Source organism: Cavia porcellus, unplaced genomic scaffold, assembly GCF_034190915.1.
Source record: "Cavia porcellus strain 051 isolate PalLab524CR breed Dunkin Hartley unplaced genomic scaffold, mCavPor4.1 scaffold_19, whole genome shotgun sequence".
In the NCBI taxonomy this organism is placed as follows: Eukaryota; Metazoa; Chordata; class Mammalia; order Rodentia; family Caviidae; genus Cavia; species Cavia porcellus.
In genome coordinates this window covers 4,713,202-4,732,805 of record NW_026947502.1, presented here as the reverse complement: position 1 = coordinate 4,732,805, position 19,604 = coordinate 4,713,202, and the positions used below count along the sequence as shown (strand labels likewise).

General features: G+C 41.6%; 1 protein-coding gene across 9 annotated transcripts in view; it reads left to right on the top strand.

Moving 5' to 3' along the window:
- The first annotated feature begins 637 nt into the window (after window positions 1-637).
- Window positions 638-19,604, top strand: part of Kif3a (kinesin family member 3A) — a 131,244-nt gene continuing 112,277 nt past the window's right edge. For all 9 annotated transcript variants that reach the window (XM_063230600.1, XM_063230596.1, XM_063230597.1 and 6 more), the window contains exons 1-5: window positions 638-827; window positions 3,330-3,603; window positions 14,157-14,301; window positions 14,437-14,521; window positions 18,460-18,565. In XM_063230600.1, the coding sequence (XP_063086670.1) occupies window positions 822-827; window positions 3,330-3,603; window positions 14,157-14,301; window positions 14,437-14,521; window positions 18,460-18,565 (616 nt within the window). In that variant the 5' untranslated portion in view covers window positions 638-821. The remainder of the gene's footprint in view (window positions 828-3,329; window positions 3,604-14,156; window positions 14,302-14,436; window positions 14,522-18,459; window positions 18,566-19,604) is intronic.

Sequence of the window (19,604 nt, the reverse complement as noted above, 5' to 3'; positions counted from 1 at the left end):
ATTGGGTGTGAGAGAGAGACTACAGTTGTCAGGATTCATTTGTTGAGATAATGAACTTTGACGGAGAGCCTTTTTGGGATGGGGTTGGTCAAAGTAGGGAAAGCAGTGGAGAGGATCAGGATTTATACAGTGGACGTGTTAAATTCGAAATATCTGTTACACAATCAAGTGGACTGACGCTCAGGGGGGCGTTCGGATTGGATAGAGGATGGATCAGTGGTTCTTTCACAGCTAGTTACTGAAATTCTGCTCTTTGCCAGGTTCTATTCTGGGCTCTGGAAATACACTTGAGAATACAGACAAGCTGTTAAGCAGCTCACTTAATGGTAAATCAGGTCATAAATTAGCAGGCAAGCAAAGCAATGGAGGAAAGGATTTTAGCTCTCTATATGGGACACAGTGTACAACTGCTTTTGTTGTTTTTAATACTCTTAGGTATTACAAATGCCTCGAGACCTAAGGTAGGAGCGCCCCCTTTTCCCAGCCCGAGTCAACCAGGTAACCCAGTCTCGGTGCGAATCAGGTAAGTAGCTCAGGGAAAAGGCAGCACCGCGCAGGCGCAGTCTCGGCCCAGGCGTCCTAGGAGATGGCCTGGAAAAGCTTCTGCGCAGGCGTAATTCAAGAGAGCCAGCGAGCTCGAGACCCGGAGTTGGGCGGGACGAACTCAGAGCGCGCCTGCGCATTGAGTTCTCTCGCCGAAGGAGCCGCAGTCTGGAGAGCGCCAAGGAGCGGTTGGAGTCTCTGGCCAGCCTCTCCCGCGAACCCGGGGCTGTACGGCCGCACCCCGCCGGGACGTCCGCCGGGCACGGGAGGGGGCCACCATGCCGGTGAGTAGGGCCGCTGAGGTTCCGTCTTATCCCCTTTTCCCCGCGGCCTGGCCCGGGGGCGCGGCCGTTGCCATAGAAGCGCGCAGCCGGCGGGCGGGGCGGGGACAGGGCGGCCGGCCGGGGTCTCGGCGGGCCCGGGTGTCGGCGGGTCGGGGTCGAGGCCGGGGCTGGGGTCCAGTCCGCTTTGGGAGGCGCTCTGGGCGGGCCCTGCCGCCCGCGTCCCAGCCGCATCCCGGCGTGGGGTGGGGACCGCGCGGTTGGCAGAAAGGCGGGGTGGGGACCGCGCGGTTGCCGAGGATGCGCTGTGGCTCGCGCCCGGCCGGGGCTGGCGCTTGGGGAGGCCGCGGCCGCCGGGGTCCTGCGGGGTCGCGGGCACCGGCTCTGAAGGCGGCGGGGCGAGGCTTTTCCCCCCCTCCCCCCAGCCCAGGCCCCAGACTCCCCAGTCCTAGGCTCGAGCTGTCAGTCACTCCTCGCGGGGCGCTGTAGCTTACGGTGCGGAATGCGAGCCGTAGGTGTCTCCACTGCACCACGGGGCCGTGGCCCTGGCAGTGCTTTCTCATCTAGGGGCTCCCAGGCACCGTGCCCTTCATAAGGGGGCATCATGAGTCCGCTGGAGAAAAACAGAACCGTGGAGAGTTACTGATGGGTCGTGAGGTCCCGAATGGGCCCTTGGTTCACACGTAATTAAACTCTTCCTCCTGGAATTGGTCAGAGTGAAACAGGATAATAATGCACAGGAAACGGAAAGGACGATGTTTGACGTTTAGCATTAAATGGTCTATGCCTCTTCTCGCTGCTTTCAAGTTACTCATTCAGGGGATATTGGGGACCAACTGTGTGCGAGGCCCTAGAGATACAGTGTTGAGCAAAACCAGCCGGGTCCTTGAGTCTGGAAAGAGAAGCTTGGCTTCTCAGGCAGTAATGAATAGATATTCACAGAGATAAGACATTTAGCCTCAGCGAACAAAGTGGGTGCCCTGCGATAGACACAGATTCTGGTGAGCTGGAGGGCGTTGCCTATATGCTGCTACAGATATCAGATTATGTTTGTTTTCTTTCAAGAGACTTTAAAAGTTGTTATGTTTGTGAAATGTCTCAATTTTAGCAATTAAAATATCTTAAAGTATGAGCCAAACAAAAATGGGATTGTTTGGAGGCAGAGAGGACAGATAAACAACAACAAAAAACGTGGTGAAATCATATCCTTGATGAGGAGAGCCAGGTGTTTTCAGAGCCCGTAAAGGCATCTGACCTGGTCCAGGAAGGGTTCTCAGGTGAAATCTCTTGACCTGAGATGGGTTCTGGAGGGCAAGTGGGTTGCATAAATAAAGAGGGATTTGAGGAATGTTCTGAGGGAGAAGGAGCAGCACCTGGAAAGGCCATTGAGGTGAAGGAGCGTGGTGACTAGAAAAGACCCTGAAAGCCGGAGTCGGGGCCTGTGGCTGAGTAGCAAGCTGCGTATTTTAGCAGATCAGCTTAGAGGAGTTGACATGGGTGGGAGCCAGCTCTTGCAGACCACCTGAAGTCTGCGGATTGTTATCTCTATGGGAAACTACTAAAGAATGTTCATTGGGGAAGTGAAGAAGATTCATGCTGAAACTGGCTGCCCTGTGATCAGCTGGTCTGTCTCACTAGATACAGGAGGATAGGTGAAAGGCTGTAGTCCAGGGCCTGAGCCTTGTTGACCTGGACTAAGGTGACCAAAGCAGAGCTGGAGGGAAGACTATTGCATTGATATTATCAATGACAGTGACACTGTTGATGACAGTGTCAAAGGCAACAGCACCGCTTCTGTTTATTTCTCTGATGCTCAAGCTGATGTCTGAAATGGTAGGAATTTAACAAATATTCGTGCTACTAAGTTGTTGAACTTCAATAATAAGCTGTGTTTTAATCTAGATTCTTAATCCTGTGCAATTTCAAAAATTAAAACTGCACAGACATGCAAATGTTCATAAATTTAAGCTGTACAAAGCCATTTTGTGGTGTCTGCCATTGGAGTTTCTTTCCTATTCTTACTGTTCTCTTCTGTAGAGAAGATAAACCATATGTGGAGATACAATAAATATTTTACACATGCATAATGGAAAATAAAACTAGGTATCTTCGGGGAACAAAGGACCTACTTATATTCTTGAATTAAACTTATTAACCATATTCACATGTGTTTTCCCATTGGGCAGGAAATTCAGAGGCTGTCCGGGATGTTTGTTCAGAAAGACAGCCTTTTAATATGCAAGTTCATTTTCTGCTTGTACAGCATTTACTAGAAATAGATTTTCTGTCCATCTTTTGAATTACAAAATAAGCTATTTGCTTTTCATATTTTTTAATAAACTTTCTATGTATAAGATCTTTAATTTTATTTAGCCAAGATTTCTGAAGTCTTAACTTATGCAAGCCATCAGTGTAGCAAAAGAAACCTTTTTTTCAAATATACATTTAATACATTGAGGGTAAAAGTACAATGTTCTTTTCACTCTTTGTCAATATCATCACTAGATCAATAAGTCTGAGAAGCCGGAAAGCTGCGATAATGTGAAGGTGGTGGTTAGGTGCCGGCCCCTGAATGAGAGGGAGAGGTCCATGTTCTACAAACAAGCTGTCAGCGTGGACGAGATGAGGGGAACCATCACGGTCCACAAGACTGATTCTTCCAACGAGCCTCCAAAGACGTTCACTTTCGATACTGTTTTTGGACCAGAAAGTAAACAGCTTGATGTTTATAACCTAACTGCCAGACCTATTATTGATTCTGTTCTTGAAGGCTATAATGGTAAGTAAATACATAGTTTACTTTTCTTCAAAAACCACCTTAGAGAAGAGTAATTACTACCTCATAAATTCACCAGTACGAGTCAGTTTGATGAGTTGTAGGTGAATGTATATGGTGCTAAATCATTACCACAATCCAGTGTTAGAGCATGTCTGTCATTCCCGAAAGTTCTTTAGGCTAATTTTCACCCACTGGCTGCCATTGATCTGCTTCAGTCATAGTTTTGCTTTTTCTGGAAATTTTGTATAACTGACATCATAGGTAATGTATCATCTTTTTCTCTGTCCTCCATCACTTGGCATGTTCTGGAGGTTCGCCCTTTTGTGTATATCAGTAGATTGTGGCTTTTTCTTGCTGAATTGCATTCCGCTGCATGAATATAATACATATTGTCTATCTGCTCACTAGCTGATAAAAGTCTGGATTGTTTCCAGATCTCCAAAGATGGTTTACAGAGTTTTAAATGCCAGAATGTTTTCCAAAGCAGTCATTATGCTGTCTCCTCCCCACTAGGGTGATGCAAGAGTACAGGTTTCTTCACAGTCTGACAACACCTGGATTGTCTTTTTAATTATGTGCCCCCCCCAGTGGGTCTGTAATGATAAAACCTCGTCATGTTTTAACTTGAATTTCTACAGGGACCGTATGATGCTGCACATCTTTCCATGTACTTAGCAATTTATATCTTCTTTGGTGAAATGTCACTTAAGGTATTTTGCCCATTTTAAAATTTGGCTGACTACCTTCTTATTCCTTATATATTCTGGATTGAAACTTATGACCAGGTGTTTTAGTCTGTGGTTTGTCTTAATTTTCTCAGTCGTGCTTTTAAAGGAAAAAAATCTGACTTTTGATTGTTTATTTTATAATTTTTTCTCATAAATCATACTTTTGGTTGTATGGCTGAGAGAATCTTACCAAACCAGAGGCCACAAAGATTTTCTGTGTTCTGGCATAGAAACTGTAGTTTTTGAAAAACTACTTTCAGTTTAGAGACAGAGTCTTGATGTATATGACCTTGATTTCATTGGTTAGCCTAGGCTGGCCTCAAACTTACTGCAGTTCTCCTGCCTCAGCTTCCTGAGTGCTGGGGTTTTAGGTAGGCACCACCGTCCGCAGCTTAGAAATTGTATAGTTTTAAGTGTTATATTTAGGCCTGTGATTTATCTCCTTAATTTATATACATATATATATATATATATATATATATATATATATATGGGTGTAACTTCTTTTCTTCCTTTATTTCTCTTCTTGCCTATCAATCTCCGTTTGTTCTAGCATCGTTTATTTAGAAGACTGTTCTTTCCCTGTTGAATTGGCATTTTTATCATGGATCGATTGACTGAATGTGTGGGCTTATTTCTGTACTGCCTATTTCAAGCCTATCCCATGATGATTACTATAATCTCTAATACCTTTTGACATTAGGCAGAATATGTCCTCTAACTTTGTTCAGAATTGTTTTCATTTTTAGGGTTGTTGCATTTTCATATAAAGTTTAGAATCACCTTAACGATTTCCACAAAACGCCTGATAAGATTTTTATAGAAATTGTGTTGAATTATAATTCTGACAATATTGCCTTTCAATCCTTGAACATGATACAGCTCTCCATTTATTTGTCTTGTTTAATTGATTTCATTTGTATTTTGTGATTTTAATGTAGAAAGTCATATAGTTCTTTTAATAAATTTATTACTACGTATTTTTGTGCTTTTTTTTTTGGACTCAGAAATCGAACTGAGGACCTTGTGCTTACCAGGCAGGCACTGTACCACCGAGCTGTATCCTCAGCTCCAATTTTGTGCTATTGTGAATAGAATTGTATTCATAACTTCTTTGTTGAATTATATGTTGCTAATATATAGAAATGCAGCTGAGTTTTTCATGAAAGTGATTCAAATTCACTCAGCCATTTTACAGTTCATCATTTTATAAGACCAGTAAACTTACAGTATTGTACAACTGTCACCATTGTCCGTTTCTAAAACAGTGTTGTCACCCCAAGAAAGAGTCCCTCTCAACACTCTCCCTAGAAAGCAGCCACGAGTCTAGCATAAAATGGATTATAAAAATGGATTTTTCTGTTGCCTTCATTTCCTGTAAATGGAGTCCTACAGCAAGTTGTCTTTTGTATCTGGCATCTTAGCATAATGTTTTCAAGGTTTATCCATGTTGTGGAATGTATTTTTTTTATGATCAAATAATAGTCCATCATATAGGTATAACTTTGTATGTTTTTATTTATTTCTTTGGTATCAGGGATTGAACTCATGACCTTGCATTTGCCAGGCAGGTGCTTACGTTGCTGAGCTAAATCCCCAGTCTACTTTTTTTTCCTACTGTATCTTATCAGTTGATGAACATTGGGATTTTTTATACTTTTTAGTTATGACTAATGCCGCTTTTCCTTTATGTAGTTTGGTATAAACATCTTTTTCCCCTGGTACTGAGGATTGCACCCATGTACTTTCACTGAGCTACTCCCCAGCCCCTTTTTTTTCTTGTTTTATTTTTGAGACAGTCTCTCTAATCACTATGATTTTTTTTTTTTTTTTTTTTTTTTGGTACTGGGGATTGAACTAACAACTTCCTGCTTGCCAGGCAGGCACTTATGCCGCTGAGCTAAATCCCCAGCCTATTCACTGCGCTTTTTTTTTGGTCTTTTTCCTTTTTATTGGTACCAGGGATCAAACTCGCGACTACCTGCTTGCAAGGCAGGTGCTTATGCCGCTGAGCTAAATCCCCAGCCCCATTCACTACGTTTTTAACGCTTCTTGAGGATAAACCTAGGAGTGGGACTGAGTCCCATGGTAACTTTGGTTTATGAAGGGATGGCCACATCGTTTCCATGGTGACAGCACCATGTTACATTCCCACCAGCAGTGTGCGGTTTCCAGTTTCTCTGCACCTGTGCAGTGCTTCTTTCTGACGCATCCATTCCGGTGGGTGTTAATACTCACCTTGTGTTTTGCTGTCTGATTGATTTTAGTAGTGTTTTTGGTATAGATTAGGGTTTCAAAATGTACACACACACACACACACACATATATGTGTGTATGTATATTCTGCAGGATTTTCTACATGCAAGATTATGCTGTTTATAAGTAGTGTTAACTTCTGTTTTTTCAATCTTTATGCCCTTTAATTTCTTTTTGTTGCCTGATTGCCCTAGCTAGAATCATCATGTTGCATGGAAGTAGTGGGAGTGGACATTTTTGTCATGTTCTGGATCTCGGGGAAAATATATTAATTCATTCACTAGTGAGTGTGGTGTTACCCATAGATTTTTTAATTTTTTTTTTTTTTTCGTACCAGGAGTTGAACTCAGGACCTTGTGCTTGCCAGGCAGGTGCTTACATTGCTGAGTTATATCCCTGGCTCTATCTACAGATTTTCCATAAAGATTCTTTATTAGATTGAAGAAGTTTCCTTCAAAAATGAAGTTTTTTTCCCTACAACTATTCAAATCATCTTTTAAAATTTGTTAGTTAATTATGTAGATTGGTTTTTCAGTGTGAAATCAGCTTTGCTCCTTGGCCATGAAATATCCTTGTCACATGTTAGATTTGATTTGTCAGAATTTTTTGCATTTTTGTTCTTGAGAGATATAAGAATGTATGTATTCTTATATTGTCTTTATCCAGTTTTTTTTTGTCTTTTTCATTTTTATCGGTACCAGGGATCAAACTCACGACTGCCTGCTTGCAAGGCAGGCGCTTATGCCGCTCAGCTAAATCCCCCAGCCCCCTTTATCCAGTTTTGATATCAGAATAGTGTTAATTTTATAGAGTGAGTTGGGAAGAATTCTCTTTTTGACTTTTTTATTTAGAATTAGCACTATTTCTTTAAATATTGATAGGATTTGTCAGTAAAGTTACTTGGGTTTAGAGTTTCCTTTCTGGGAAGATTTGTAAGTTTTGCTGCAGGTTCACGTTCTTTCATAGATCCAAGGCTATTCGAGTTATCCATTGTTTTTCTTAAGTTTTGTAGTTTGTGTTTCGTACAATTTGTTTATTTCATTGAAGTTGTTGATTTATTGGCAAAAAATTGTTTATTCCTATGTTATTCCCTTAGAATGTAGTAAAAAAACCTTTCTCATTCCTGATATTGATAATTTGTCTTTTTTTCCCCTCCTGACTCAATAGATGTTTATCAGCTTTACTGATCTCTTCTGAGAGAACCAGCTTTTGGTTTTAATATTCATATATAGTTTCTATTTCATGTATTTCTCTCTGGTCCTTATTGTTGCTTTCCTCTTCCTACTCATAGGGAGTTTAATTTGCTCTTGTTTACTTTCTTAAGATGACTAGAAATTGAGATAATTATTTGGAGACCTGTCTTCCTTTCTAATAGAGGCATTTAATAATATAAATTATTGCCCAACTACTATTTTAGGGCAACCCATGGATTTCAACATACTATGTTTTCATTTTCATGGAGTGGAAAATATTTTCTCTTCTTAATTTTTTCTTTCATTCCTGAGTGATTTAGAAGTGTATTCTTAGTTTACAGATATTTTGAGATTTGCCAAAGATTTTTCTGTTATTGATTCCAGTTTAATTTCATTTTAGTCAGATAATACACTTTGTATGATTTGAGTTTTTAAAATTTATTGACTTGTTTTATATCCAAAAATGTACTATCAGTAAGTGCTTTGCACGTGCTTGAAATATATTTGCCTGTGCTTGAAATATATTCTTCTGTTGTTAGAGTGTTCTACAAGCGTGTTAGGTTAATTTGTTTCCCAGTGTTGTGCAGATATTTCACGTACTTGTTCTATCAGTTATTGAGAGAGAATTGAATTTTCTGACTACAGTTTTAGATTTGCCTATTCCTTATGGTTCTATCAGTTGTTAATTCATGTATTTTTAATTTTTTCCTGTATCTGAGACAAGGTCTCACTATAGAATTCAGGCTGGCCTTTTACTCACTATGTAGTCCAAGCTGGTCTTTTTTTTTTTTTTTTTTTTTTTGTCTTTTTCATTTTTATCGGTACCGGGGATCGAACTCACAATCGCCTGCTTGCAAGGCAGATGCTTATGCCACTGAGCTAAATCCCCAGCCCCCTCCAAGCTGGTCTTGAACTTGTGGCACCCTCCTGCCTCAGCCTCCCAAATGCCGGCATTATAGGCATGTGCTGCCATGCCTGTGTACATCATTTTATATAACATGCCTTTGTTTTTGTTGTTATTGTTTTAAGATTTCTTCTTTTATTGTCTTTTTGAGACAGGGTCTTGCTATGTAGTTCAGGCTGGCCTTAAGCTCACTTTGTGGCCCAGACTGGCCTAAACTTGCAGTGATCTCTTGCCTCAGCCTCCTGAGTGCCGGGATTACAGGTGTGCAGAAGCACACCTGGCTTTTAAAGTTTATTCTTTATCATTGGTTTCATGCAATTTCATTATGATATTTTTCATGCAATTTCATTATGATATTTTTGATATATTTTTATTTGTGTTTCTTGTGCCTTGTGGATTATTAAGTTTCGTGAGTTTGTAGTATTCATCAAATCTGGAAAACATTTCAGCCATTATTTCTTCAAATATTCTTTGTCTTCCCACTCTGTACCTTTTTGGAAACTGCAAAGATAGGAATGCTTGAAATTGGCCTGCTTGGAAGTTGCCACCGATGCTCTGTTCCGCTTTCTGTCTGCTCTCTGGATTGTTTCTCCTGGTATATTTTCTAGTTTATGGTGGTTTCTGTCCAGTGTCTAATCTGCCACTAACACTGTCCACATATCTTTCATTTCATTATATCTCTAGAAGATTTATTTAGATTCTTATATCTTCTATTCATGTTTCTTAAATTTTTAATGTGAGTATAGTGGTCATAATTATCTTAATGTTAAGTCTGCTAATTCTAACATCTGTGTCAGTTCTGACTTAGTTTTAATGGATTGGTTGGTTTCTTTATTATGGCTCATATCTTGGTTGGTTTTCTTTTGGTAGCGGGAATCGATCTCAAGACCTTGTGCTTGCCAGGAAGGTACTAGGCCATTGAGCTATATCCCTGGCTGTCTTATTCATATTTTTATTTTTTTAAAGCTTGGTTAGTGAATTCCAGAGCGTATGCAGTGCAGATTTAACTGTTCCACTCTGGAGGAGGACTCTGCAGGCTGTGCCTCGCATCCCGTGAGCATGGGGTCTCCCATCAGTGTGGTGGAGGTGGATGCGGTTCTGCCTGCCTAGACACTACGCCCCTGTCCTCCCAGTCCTCCTTGGTGGTTGCTCCCTGCACTGGCATTTGGCAGCTCTCAGTCATTTGTCATTGGTACTTGGTGGGATACTCTGTAGAACTGGCGATCTCTGTGCAGCTCACTGCTGTCCAGCACTGGGTTTCACAAGTCCGAGCCCTGAGTCTCAGTGCACAGCTGTCTGCACCGGCTCCCTAACTCAGGGAGTCTGCTGGCCTCCACTTGGGGACCCCTCCTTGGCCAAGGCCCTAATGTCTTCTCAAGGGAGTTCAGTGGGCCCACCTCGCCTATTTTCCAACTTTTAGAAATCATGGTCCTTTATTGACTGGTGGTCATTGTATTGCAGACTCCCCGCAAACCCACCAGACAGGGCTTCGCTGGGTAGTCCAGGCTGCCTTGAACTCACTGCGGAGCCCAGGTTGGCCTCAGACTCATGGCCATCCTCCTGCCTCAGCCTCTCCAGTGCTGCGGTTACCTGCATGTGCCACTGTGCCCCACTCTTGCAAACTCGCCCATGTGTTTTTGTCATCTCCGTTTCGGCCAGGAAGGTCAATCTTGTCTGTTTTCGTCCATCTTGGTTGTAAGAACAAGTGTCACTAGTTTACTTTTGAGTTAAAAGAATTACTTGTTTTTAAAAATACATGCTTTACAGAGTGGTATAGGAGTATCAAGAGTTTGCACCTATTTTTTAATGTCTCACGCTGACAGAACATTGTCCCTAACAATAGAAAAACATGAAAAAGAACAAAAATTACAATGCTATTATATATAATTCCATTTACTCTTCATTACTGTTTTTTTTGTGTGTGTGTGTGTTTTTCCTTTTTATCGGTACCAGGGATCGAACTCACGACTACCTGCTTGCAAGGCAGGCACTTAGGCCGCTGAGCTAAATCCCCAGCCCCTACTCTTCATTACTGAAATACGCGTTAGCTGTGACTTCTTGGTTTCTCAGTGGCAAATACGTCATCCTGCTATTATTTAAAAATAGTTTCACTTGGTCGCAGTGGTGTGTACCTTTAGGCCCAGCTATTGGGAGTCTGGGCTCTTGAGACCAGCCTGGGCAAGATAGCAAGACCCTGTGTCAAGAATAAGTAAAAGCATTTTTAAAAGTTAATATGCTTTTTAGAGAAATTTAACCATTTATAGCCAAATTCACAAACCACCTCTGCAGCCGGGTCCTGTGAATTCCCGTCCCACACTCACACCTGGCTCAGCGCCTTCTTCCTGCTCCAGAGGGTAACCGCAGGCCCGCTCGGACGCCTCACTGTCCAAAGCTGTGGTTCACTGTAGGGCTCCTCTCGGTGCCGTCCGTCTGTGGGGTAGGACAGATGTGAGGACCACCTACCCAGTGCAGTAGTGTCCTGCAAAGTACAGCGGTTTCCACTGTGCTCATACCCTGCCGGCCCCTCAGCCTGCAGCGCTGAGGGGTTTTTGGCCCATCGTTTACCTGTTCCAGAATGACACACAGCTGGAGCCATGCAGTGTGTACCCGCTTCAGATGGGGTCTTCCACCGAGTGATAGCTATTTAAGTTTACCCCCTTTCTTTTCTTGGGTGATAGCTCATCTAATTTTAGGACTGAGGAGTAGTCTGTTGGCTGTATCACAGTTTATCCATTCCCCTGCTCTGGGTACCTTGGTTTCTTCAAAATTTTGGCAATCATCAGTAAAATTGCTACCAACATTCCCATGCAGGTTTTTGTGCAGATCTTTTACCATTTAGTACATGGCCAGGAAATGAGACAGTAAAACATTTGAGTCACTTTTTTTTTTGCCTCACATTTGAGATATTCTTGCATCAGTCTCCCAAGTAACATTTTAGATTTTTAAAAGTTATGTTTGTGTGTGTGTGTGTGTGTGTGTGTGTATATATATATTTTTTTGGTACCAGGGATCAAACTCAGGACCTTGCACTTGCCAGGCAGACACTTATGCCACTGAGCTAAATCTCTAGCCCTAAAAATAATATAATAAGAAAAGTTCATGTTGAAGGAAACTATAGCATTATAATAATGAAGTTTCACATTTAAAAATCAGAAATTCTAAATCTTATCTCTGAAAATACCTTGTCCTCTGAAATTCTCTCATTGTTGGGGATTCCTGGTTGGCTGTTTTTAGGTCTAAAACTGTAGATTATTATCTTTTTTGAAAAATTGTAATCATGTTGGGCGCCTGTAATCCCAGTATTTGGGAGGTTGAGACAGGAGGACCATTGTGAGTTCGAGGCCAGCCTGGGCTACAAAATGAGTTCAAGGCCAGTCTGAACTGCATAGTGAAACTGTCTCAAAGACCAGAAAAAAAAAAGGAAAACAAAAATTGTAATCTCCATGACTTTAGTACACTCATGGAAATTGAATTAGGAACTAATTTTGAATTAAAATTTTATTTGGCAGTTGAAACTGATTTTAAAAATACGGGCTTGGAGCTAGGTGGTTTATGTTTTTGTCTCTACCATTTATGCCACTGAGCACATTATTCAACATATTCCTGTATTTTGCAAATAAATTATGGAAGTGTAGATGTGCCTCTCTGCCAGGGTTCAGGTGAAAGTGGCATACGAACGAATGCAGGTAAGGCACCTGGCCTAGCGCATGGTAAGTGACGGGTGAAGAGGAGCCGCTGGCATTGGACAGCTTATTGTATAATTCGTTGTGTTTCTGTGCGTTTTCATAATATTTTAGCTACTTTGAATGTAGTAAATTCTATTCCTAGTGGCAGAGATTGAAATGTTTAGCAGTTTGAAGGAAACTGGCAGCTTTTTCAAATCTCTGTGTGTAAATATGGTTCATGGGGGCTGGGGATTTAGCTCAGCGGCATAAGCACTTGCCTTGTAAGTGTGTGGTCGTGAGTTCGATCCCTGATATCGATAAAAAAGAAAAAGACAAAAAAAAAAACCCCAAAATATGGTTCATGGTTTGGTCATCTTTAAGAGTCCCAGTGCTGCCCTGCTGTGCTGGCCGGAGGGGCTGTTCCTAGCGCAGGAGTGCTCTCTGCTCACGGCTCACACCAGGGCCAGGCCCTCCCGTGCTAGCTCGCTCGCAGGCTGGTTTCCCCACGGCTGCCCTTGCCTGCTTCCTTCCCTGTGCTGTAGCCACGGTAATCACGCTGCCCCATTCCGTGGCTTCACTTTGCAGTTAGTGTGAGGCCCCACACTAATGCCGCCCTCGTAACCCTAGGGTTAGGGCACTGCCCTCTTCTCTAGCCTCCTCCCCTCCCCTCCCCTCCCCTCCCCTTCCCTCCCCTTCTGAACTCCTCCTGTTCCTCAAGATATTAGTTGTCTCCTTGGCTCTTGCTCCCCGCTCCCATCTGATTCTTTCTTCTATTTCAGATCTCGTTTAGCAGCTCACATCTTCAGGGAGGTCTTCCTGTCCTCTCTCCCTTCCTCCCCGCCCCGCCATCTGCTGATTTATGTCCCTTCGCCCCTCTGGAACTGGTTCGCACTCTGGGCACCTCTCCCAGGGTTAGACACATCCTAAAATTAAAGATTCTGTTGTGTTATTCCTCCGGGAGTACCACACAGCGTCAGACTCACATGTGTGGTAAATATTTGTCCAATGAATGAGTTTAGGTATTTAGAAAGTTTAAATTGTCTCTCCAATTACTTGTAATAATTGTATTGTCACTCTTAGTTAATGGCTCCTAGTTCTGAAACTATTGCTTTAAAAAATGGTTTTTAAATGAGTTTACTTTAGGGAAGGAAGGAGCTGTCATTTCCAGGTACTCCCTGCCGGTGGGGTGCTGATGGCTTGAAGTAAATTGTCTCACTTGGTTCTTGCTATGGCTGTGAAGTTGCCATTCTGAACAGTTGCCCCTGTGCTGTGTAGATAACTTGTTAGAGGTCTAGTGGCCAAAAAGTGGCAGTTAGGTCTTTCAACGTTAGGGCCTGCATTCATGTGCCGTACTGCTGCAATTTAAAGTCTATAATAAGCAGTGCATATGTACATTACAAGAAATATGTTGTAGTGAGCTGTATGGCAAGCTTCTGCATTTAGAGTTTGGCATATGCGACTTTTTACTGATAGCTATGAATATCTCTCACTCTAATGCAGCAACAGTACTTCGTTTATGTCACAGAGTAGTGTTATATATTTTGATAATAAAGGTGAAATTTAGACTAAATTTTGAATCCATTGAATAAATTATATTACAGTGTTAAAGGAATTGATTTTTTTTTTTTTTTTTTTTTGTCTTTTTCGTTTTTTACCGGTACCGGGGATCGAACTCAAAACTGCCTGCTTGCAAGGCAGGCACTTATGCCGCTGAGCTAAATCCCCAGCCCCAAAGGAATTGATTTTAAGAACTTGTTTTGTAGCATTAAACTCTTAAAAAGTGATCATTTCTCTTCATCATTTTCAGGGACTATTTTTGCCTATGGTCAAACTGGGACAGGCAAAACTTTTACCATGGAAGGTGTTCGAGCTGTTCCTGAACTAAGAGGAATTATCCCCAATTCATTCGCTCACATATTTGGTCATATTGCAAAAGCAGAGGGTGATACAAGGTAAGAGAATTATTTTTTAATGTTGAAAAGTGCAAATGTAGAAAACTATAGATATACATTTTATAAACTTGTATTTTACTGTATAAAAACTTGTATTTTAGTGCTTTCTTTCTACTAAAAATATTTTATTTATAGATTTTTGGTTCGAGTATCATATTTAGAAATATATAATGAAGAAGTTCGTGACCTTTTGGGCAAGGACCAGACACAGAGGTTAGAGGTAAGGACTATTGAAATCAGAGTGCTTTCTGCTCAATAGAATATTTACCAAAGTAAGTTCCTTTTTGTACAAAAGATATTTTTAATATTTTAAATCGCCTTGTTCCTTTTACTTGTTATAACCGCTAGAGCAGGACTGCTGAGTCCAGTGGTAAATGATTGGCAGATTCGATAGACATTGCCAGTTTCAACATTGACAACACATTGATGTGGGAAGAGAGGAAGAATGTGAGTTGGGCTGTGAGTGTCTCGGGGTGAACCTGTAATAATAAAAATAATTGACCACCAGGAAAGATTAGCCTTTGTAATGTTAGCATTGGGTTTTGATTAGCATAGTGTCATCACTAAAGTAATTAGTGAGAAATAACAGGCTCCGCCACAGAGTGAGATTGCCACCACTGAGTCATGTGCGGGACCCGCGAGACAAGCGGAGCCCTCACGTCGGGTGGTGCGGTCAGCCCACGGCCTGGGCGCGGAACCTGCATTCTTTCTTTCGTCCAGAGCTCCTGCGAGCTGCGCTTCCTGACACGGAGCCACAGTCTCGGGGCTTGTTCACACACAGCAAGAGACCAGCAGTATCAGCCAGGCTTCAGCAGAGGGAGGTTTCTGGGGTCTTGCTGTCGGACCCTGGGTTCTGGCCCCATCTTGATTTTTTAGCCTCTTACTAGCTTCTGTGAGCAACAGTCACGGTACCTACATCATAGGATCGTGGCCAGTGTTAACTAAACAGTTTTGAAGTGAGTGCCTTACACGTGATATGGTGATCAGTAAATGGTAGCTTTTTAAAGGAAGTTTCTATGAATGGAACTGCGGAGTGATATGTTAGAATGTCAGGGATCGTCTGTACTTCCTGAGTAGTGAAGGTTTATTGCACAGTTCTTACAGATCTGTACCCAATGCAGAAGCAACTTTTTGCTGCTAGTTTTCCTTTTCAGTTTTGATGGATACATTGTTAATTCTGTATCTTTACCTCCTAAAAAATTGTTTTACTATGCAGATTCTTAGAGAAAAATCCTTTAGAAAGAGTATTTTTATTTTTTTACTCATAGATTTATTCTCAGCATTTTCTTGAGGGAAACAGTCTTTTTTTGGTTTTTTGGAGCCAAGATCACACTCTGTAATTCAGAACTCATTGTGTAGTCTAGGCTAGCCTTGAACTCTCAGTGATCCTCCTGCCTCAGCGTCCGGAGGGGAACTTCATGATGATGATTCTGAACCCTGTTAGACCCAGTGACCCTTTTTAAAAACATTATAATGTCCTTTTGACTATCCTGACATGAAATTCATTGGTGATTAAATTTACACACATAACTTTAAAAATATATATACTGTTGTACTATAATATAAAGAAAAGCTGAGGCAGGAAGATGGAACATCTGAGGCCAGCCTGGGCACTTTGGAGAGATTCTGTCTTAGACTAAAAATACATAAAGGCTGGGAGGTAGCGTGGTGCTCTCGGGATTCATCCCCTGTGCTGGACGAGAAGGGAGCTTGTACTTACTGTGGGGCGCATTGGTGACAGGATAGTCAGCGGCGTGTGCCGTCACCACAGGCAGAGGCTGCAGGCGCAGGGCCTGAGGGGGTTTCCGTCAGTGACGGGGTCTTAGAACAATAGCCAGCCCTTGACAAAGGTCTGAGAAGAGTGCAGTTCTCCCCTCAGGTTTCTTTTGTCATCATAGTATGTTATGTCATTATTACTGCTAGCATGAGAAGCTGCTTGTCTTTAAAGCTATAGCAGATATAATGATCTGAGTCTTAGACTCACATAGTTAGGAATAGTGGGTATCTACTCATGTGGGTATCTGGTAGTCCAGCAAACAGTGTCTTTACTATCTTGGTCTTTGCCTCTAAGTGCTGTTTTTTGAGTGGACCAGCACACCACCCGCCAAGATTTTTAGGCCATTCTGGATGCGGGTACTGACCTTCATTAAGACACATTGGGTGGGCAGAGATATAGCTCAGTGGCACAGCACCAGCATGGCAAGCACGAGGTCCCGAGTTCAATTTCTGGTACCAAAAAAAAAGACACGTTGTTTCAGTGTTACAAACTGTATTTGTTACAAAAATTAAGTCGATAATTTTTATGATATAAAAGCTTGTTTTTAGTGTTGTGGTTAAAATCCAGGGCTTTGTACATGCTAAGCACATACTGTACCACCCTCAGCCCATGTAAAAATTCTCTGGTAGCATTACCACCCAGCTTTCTTGCCTCTACAAATTTAGAATGGTTTATGTCTTCCTATATTATATCTAATCATTTATACTTACTAATTGAATTTTGAATTAATATATTATGATTAGAAAAAGCTTCAGAGTTGATAAAGAGCAGTAATTCACAGACAGATGTTAGTTGGAAGAATGTTTGTTTCCAGGGGTGAGGAGCTGAACACAGGAAGTGAAAGTAGTTGCTTAAAAGCTTTGTAACCATTTTTAGTTGCTATGGCAACCAAGTGCATGATTTGTGTATTTCTGTAAAGTGTGTCAGTTTGCCCCTTGTCTTCTACCTTAGTCCCCTCCATTCTCTTTGGAGAAGTATTGATAGGAGCTGATCTTTTTTTTTTTTTTTTTTTTTTTTTTTTGTCTTTTTCCTTTTTATCGGTACCAGGGATCGAACTCACGACTGCCTGCTTACAAGGCAGGGGCTTATGCCGCTGAGCTAAATCCCCAGCCCCGAAGCTGATCATTTTTAAACCTTTACCAGCCCACCCCCCACCCCCGACGCAGAGGTGGCACACGCAAATTGGTAGCTCTCCCTAGGAGCTGGCTCGACCTAGAGACCTCTGGGTCCCCACGGTAGCCCCGTCAGTGTCACCTCGATCCTTGGGCGCATCTCAGAGCACTGTTGGAAGCCCGTTGGCTTATCGCAACCATACTCTTTTTACTGCTAATAAAACTAGGTTTCGTTTATAGCTCCTGACAAAAAAAGGATAATTTTTAGTACTTTATAAATCCTAAAAATTGTTATGAAAAGACACAAAAAAGGGGCCAGGGTTTAGCCCAGTGGCGTAAGTGCCTGCTTGGCAAATGCAAGGTTGAGTTCAATTCCTGGCACAAAAAAAAAAAAAAAAAAAAGGATGGGGGGACACAAGAAGTCCCCAACTAGATCCAGAATGAACACCTGCAATTCGGAGTGCCCAAGTCTGTAGCCTCTGCTCCTGGAATTGTTCTTCACGTTTTCATGACCTCTGTGGACCCCTGTGGAATGGCTTTCCCCGCAGGCATCTGCCTCAGTTTCTCTTTATTCCTTTGGTAGGTGTCTTCTAGGGCCCTCCAAAGTGAATTTCGTGTATACAGTATCTGTGTTTTAGTTAATTCTGTCATAAATACATTCCTCAAATTTGGCAAAAGCAACTCCTAGAAAGACGACTTTTTACATGAATACCATAGCTCTGATTGTTACATTTGCTGCCCAAAATTGTCCAGTGGCTTCAGGTTGCTGTTACCTTTAAGGCTGAGGCCTATTCTTAGTCTCATCTCTGCCTACCTCTGCAACCAAGTATTGGGCTTGTTTTTTCCAGCAAAACACTCTTTTGTTTATTTTTTTGTAAGTGCCTAACCCTCCTCCCCATTTCAAGATTGTTGCCCATTTTCTTATCCTCCCTGCCCTGAACTAGACAATCTATTCCTATTTCTTCAAGTTTTAGTTGAAACATCATCTTGGAACAGTTTATCTTGCCCGCTTTATTGCCTTAGCGTCTGTAATTTATTCCCGAACTGTCTTGTGTTTTTTCTTTATAGCATCATTACTGCTAAAATATTTGTGTATGTAGCCATTTGTCTTTTTATCTTAGCAGTTTTTGCCACATGAGTGAAGAGACTTGTTCTTACTGATCTCCTCACTGTCTTGTAGAGTTTTGAACTTATAGTAGACGTTCAGTGCCTAATTATGGAAGCATTACTGATGTAAATATAAAGTATGTATGTATTTCTTTCTTTTAGGTTAAAGAAAGACCTGATGTGGGAGTTTATATCAAAGATTTATCAGCTTATGTGGTAAATAATGCGGATGATATGGATAGAATTATGACGCTAGGCCACAAAAATCGTAAGTATAGTAATAATGTGATGTTGGGAAAGCTGGTGTTATACTGTGTTCCATGGGTTCTGGATTTCCAGCTTTTTTGAAAATCTCTCTCTGACTGTTTACTATGTAGGAACACACATATGAATGAAAGGTAACACCAGATTGTTTCCTGTGCTGACCAAAACTTTTACTTCTTTTTAATAATAATAACTTTTGAAACTCTCGTATAGCTGCATATATGTAATAAAGATAGTAACTTCACATGTAATCAAGAGAATGCAGATTAAAACTGTGAGAAATAGTTCACCCATCAAATTGAGTTAAGGATACCCAGATTCCTTTTTTCTTTGATGATAAACATACTGGGGTGGGAGTGGAAATGGGTATAGCATTTTTGGTAATAGTATCTGTGGACAGTTTAAAAAATGTTCCTTTGGGGCTGAGGATTTAGCTCAGCGGCATAAGCGCCTGCCTTGCAAGTGTGTGGTCGTGAGTTCGATCCCTGGAACCAATAAAAATAGAAAAATATCTTCAGATATAAACAACCTAAGTAATCATCCTTGTACATAATTAATAGTTCAGAATACTGTACACCTACGAGATAATGTTCAGTGGAAAAACCCCAGAGGGCAAAATGAGACCTGACGGTCTGCGGAGACTCCGTGCGTGTCACTGCTGCTCAGCCCATGTCAGCTGGTGTCGGCTTTCAGAGCTCTCTGTAGCTGGGGAGCAGAGTCATCGTTTTATTTAAAAGAAACTAAAAAAATATGGTATAGAATCTTAAATCCCTGTGTTTTCTTTCAGAAATTTTTAGACCTTTAATTATTCTGTTTTCTTTAATTTCACTAAAATGTTCATTATGAACATTTCTCAAACATACAGGCAAGCTCAGCATTTCTACAGTAAGCATCTTTATGAGCCTACCATTCACGTATTGCTTTCCTTTTTTTTTTTTTCTTAAAGAGAGCAAGAAAAGACCAAAAGTGGGGCCAGGGGTATATAACTCAGTGGCACAAGCACCTGCCTGGCAAGTGCAAGTTCATGAGTTTGAGCCCCGTAC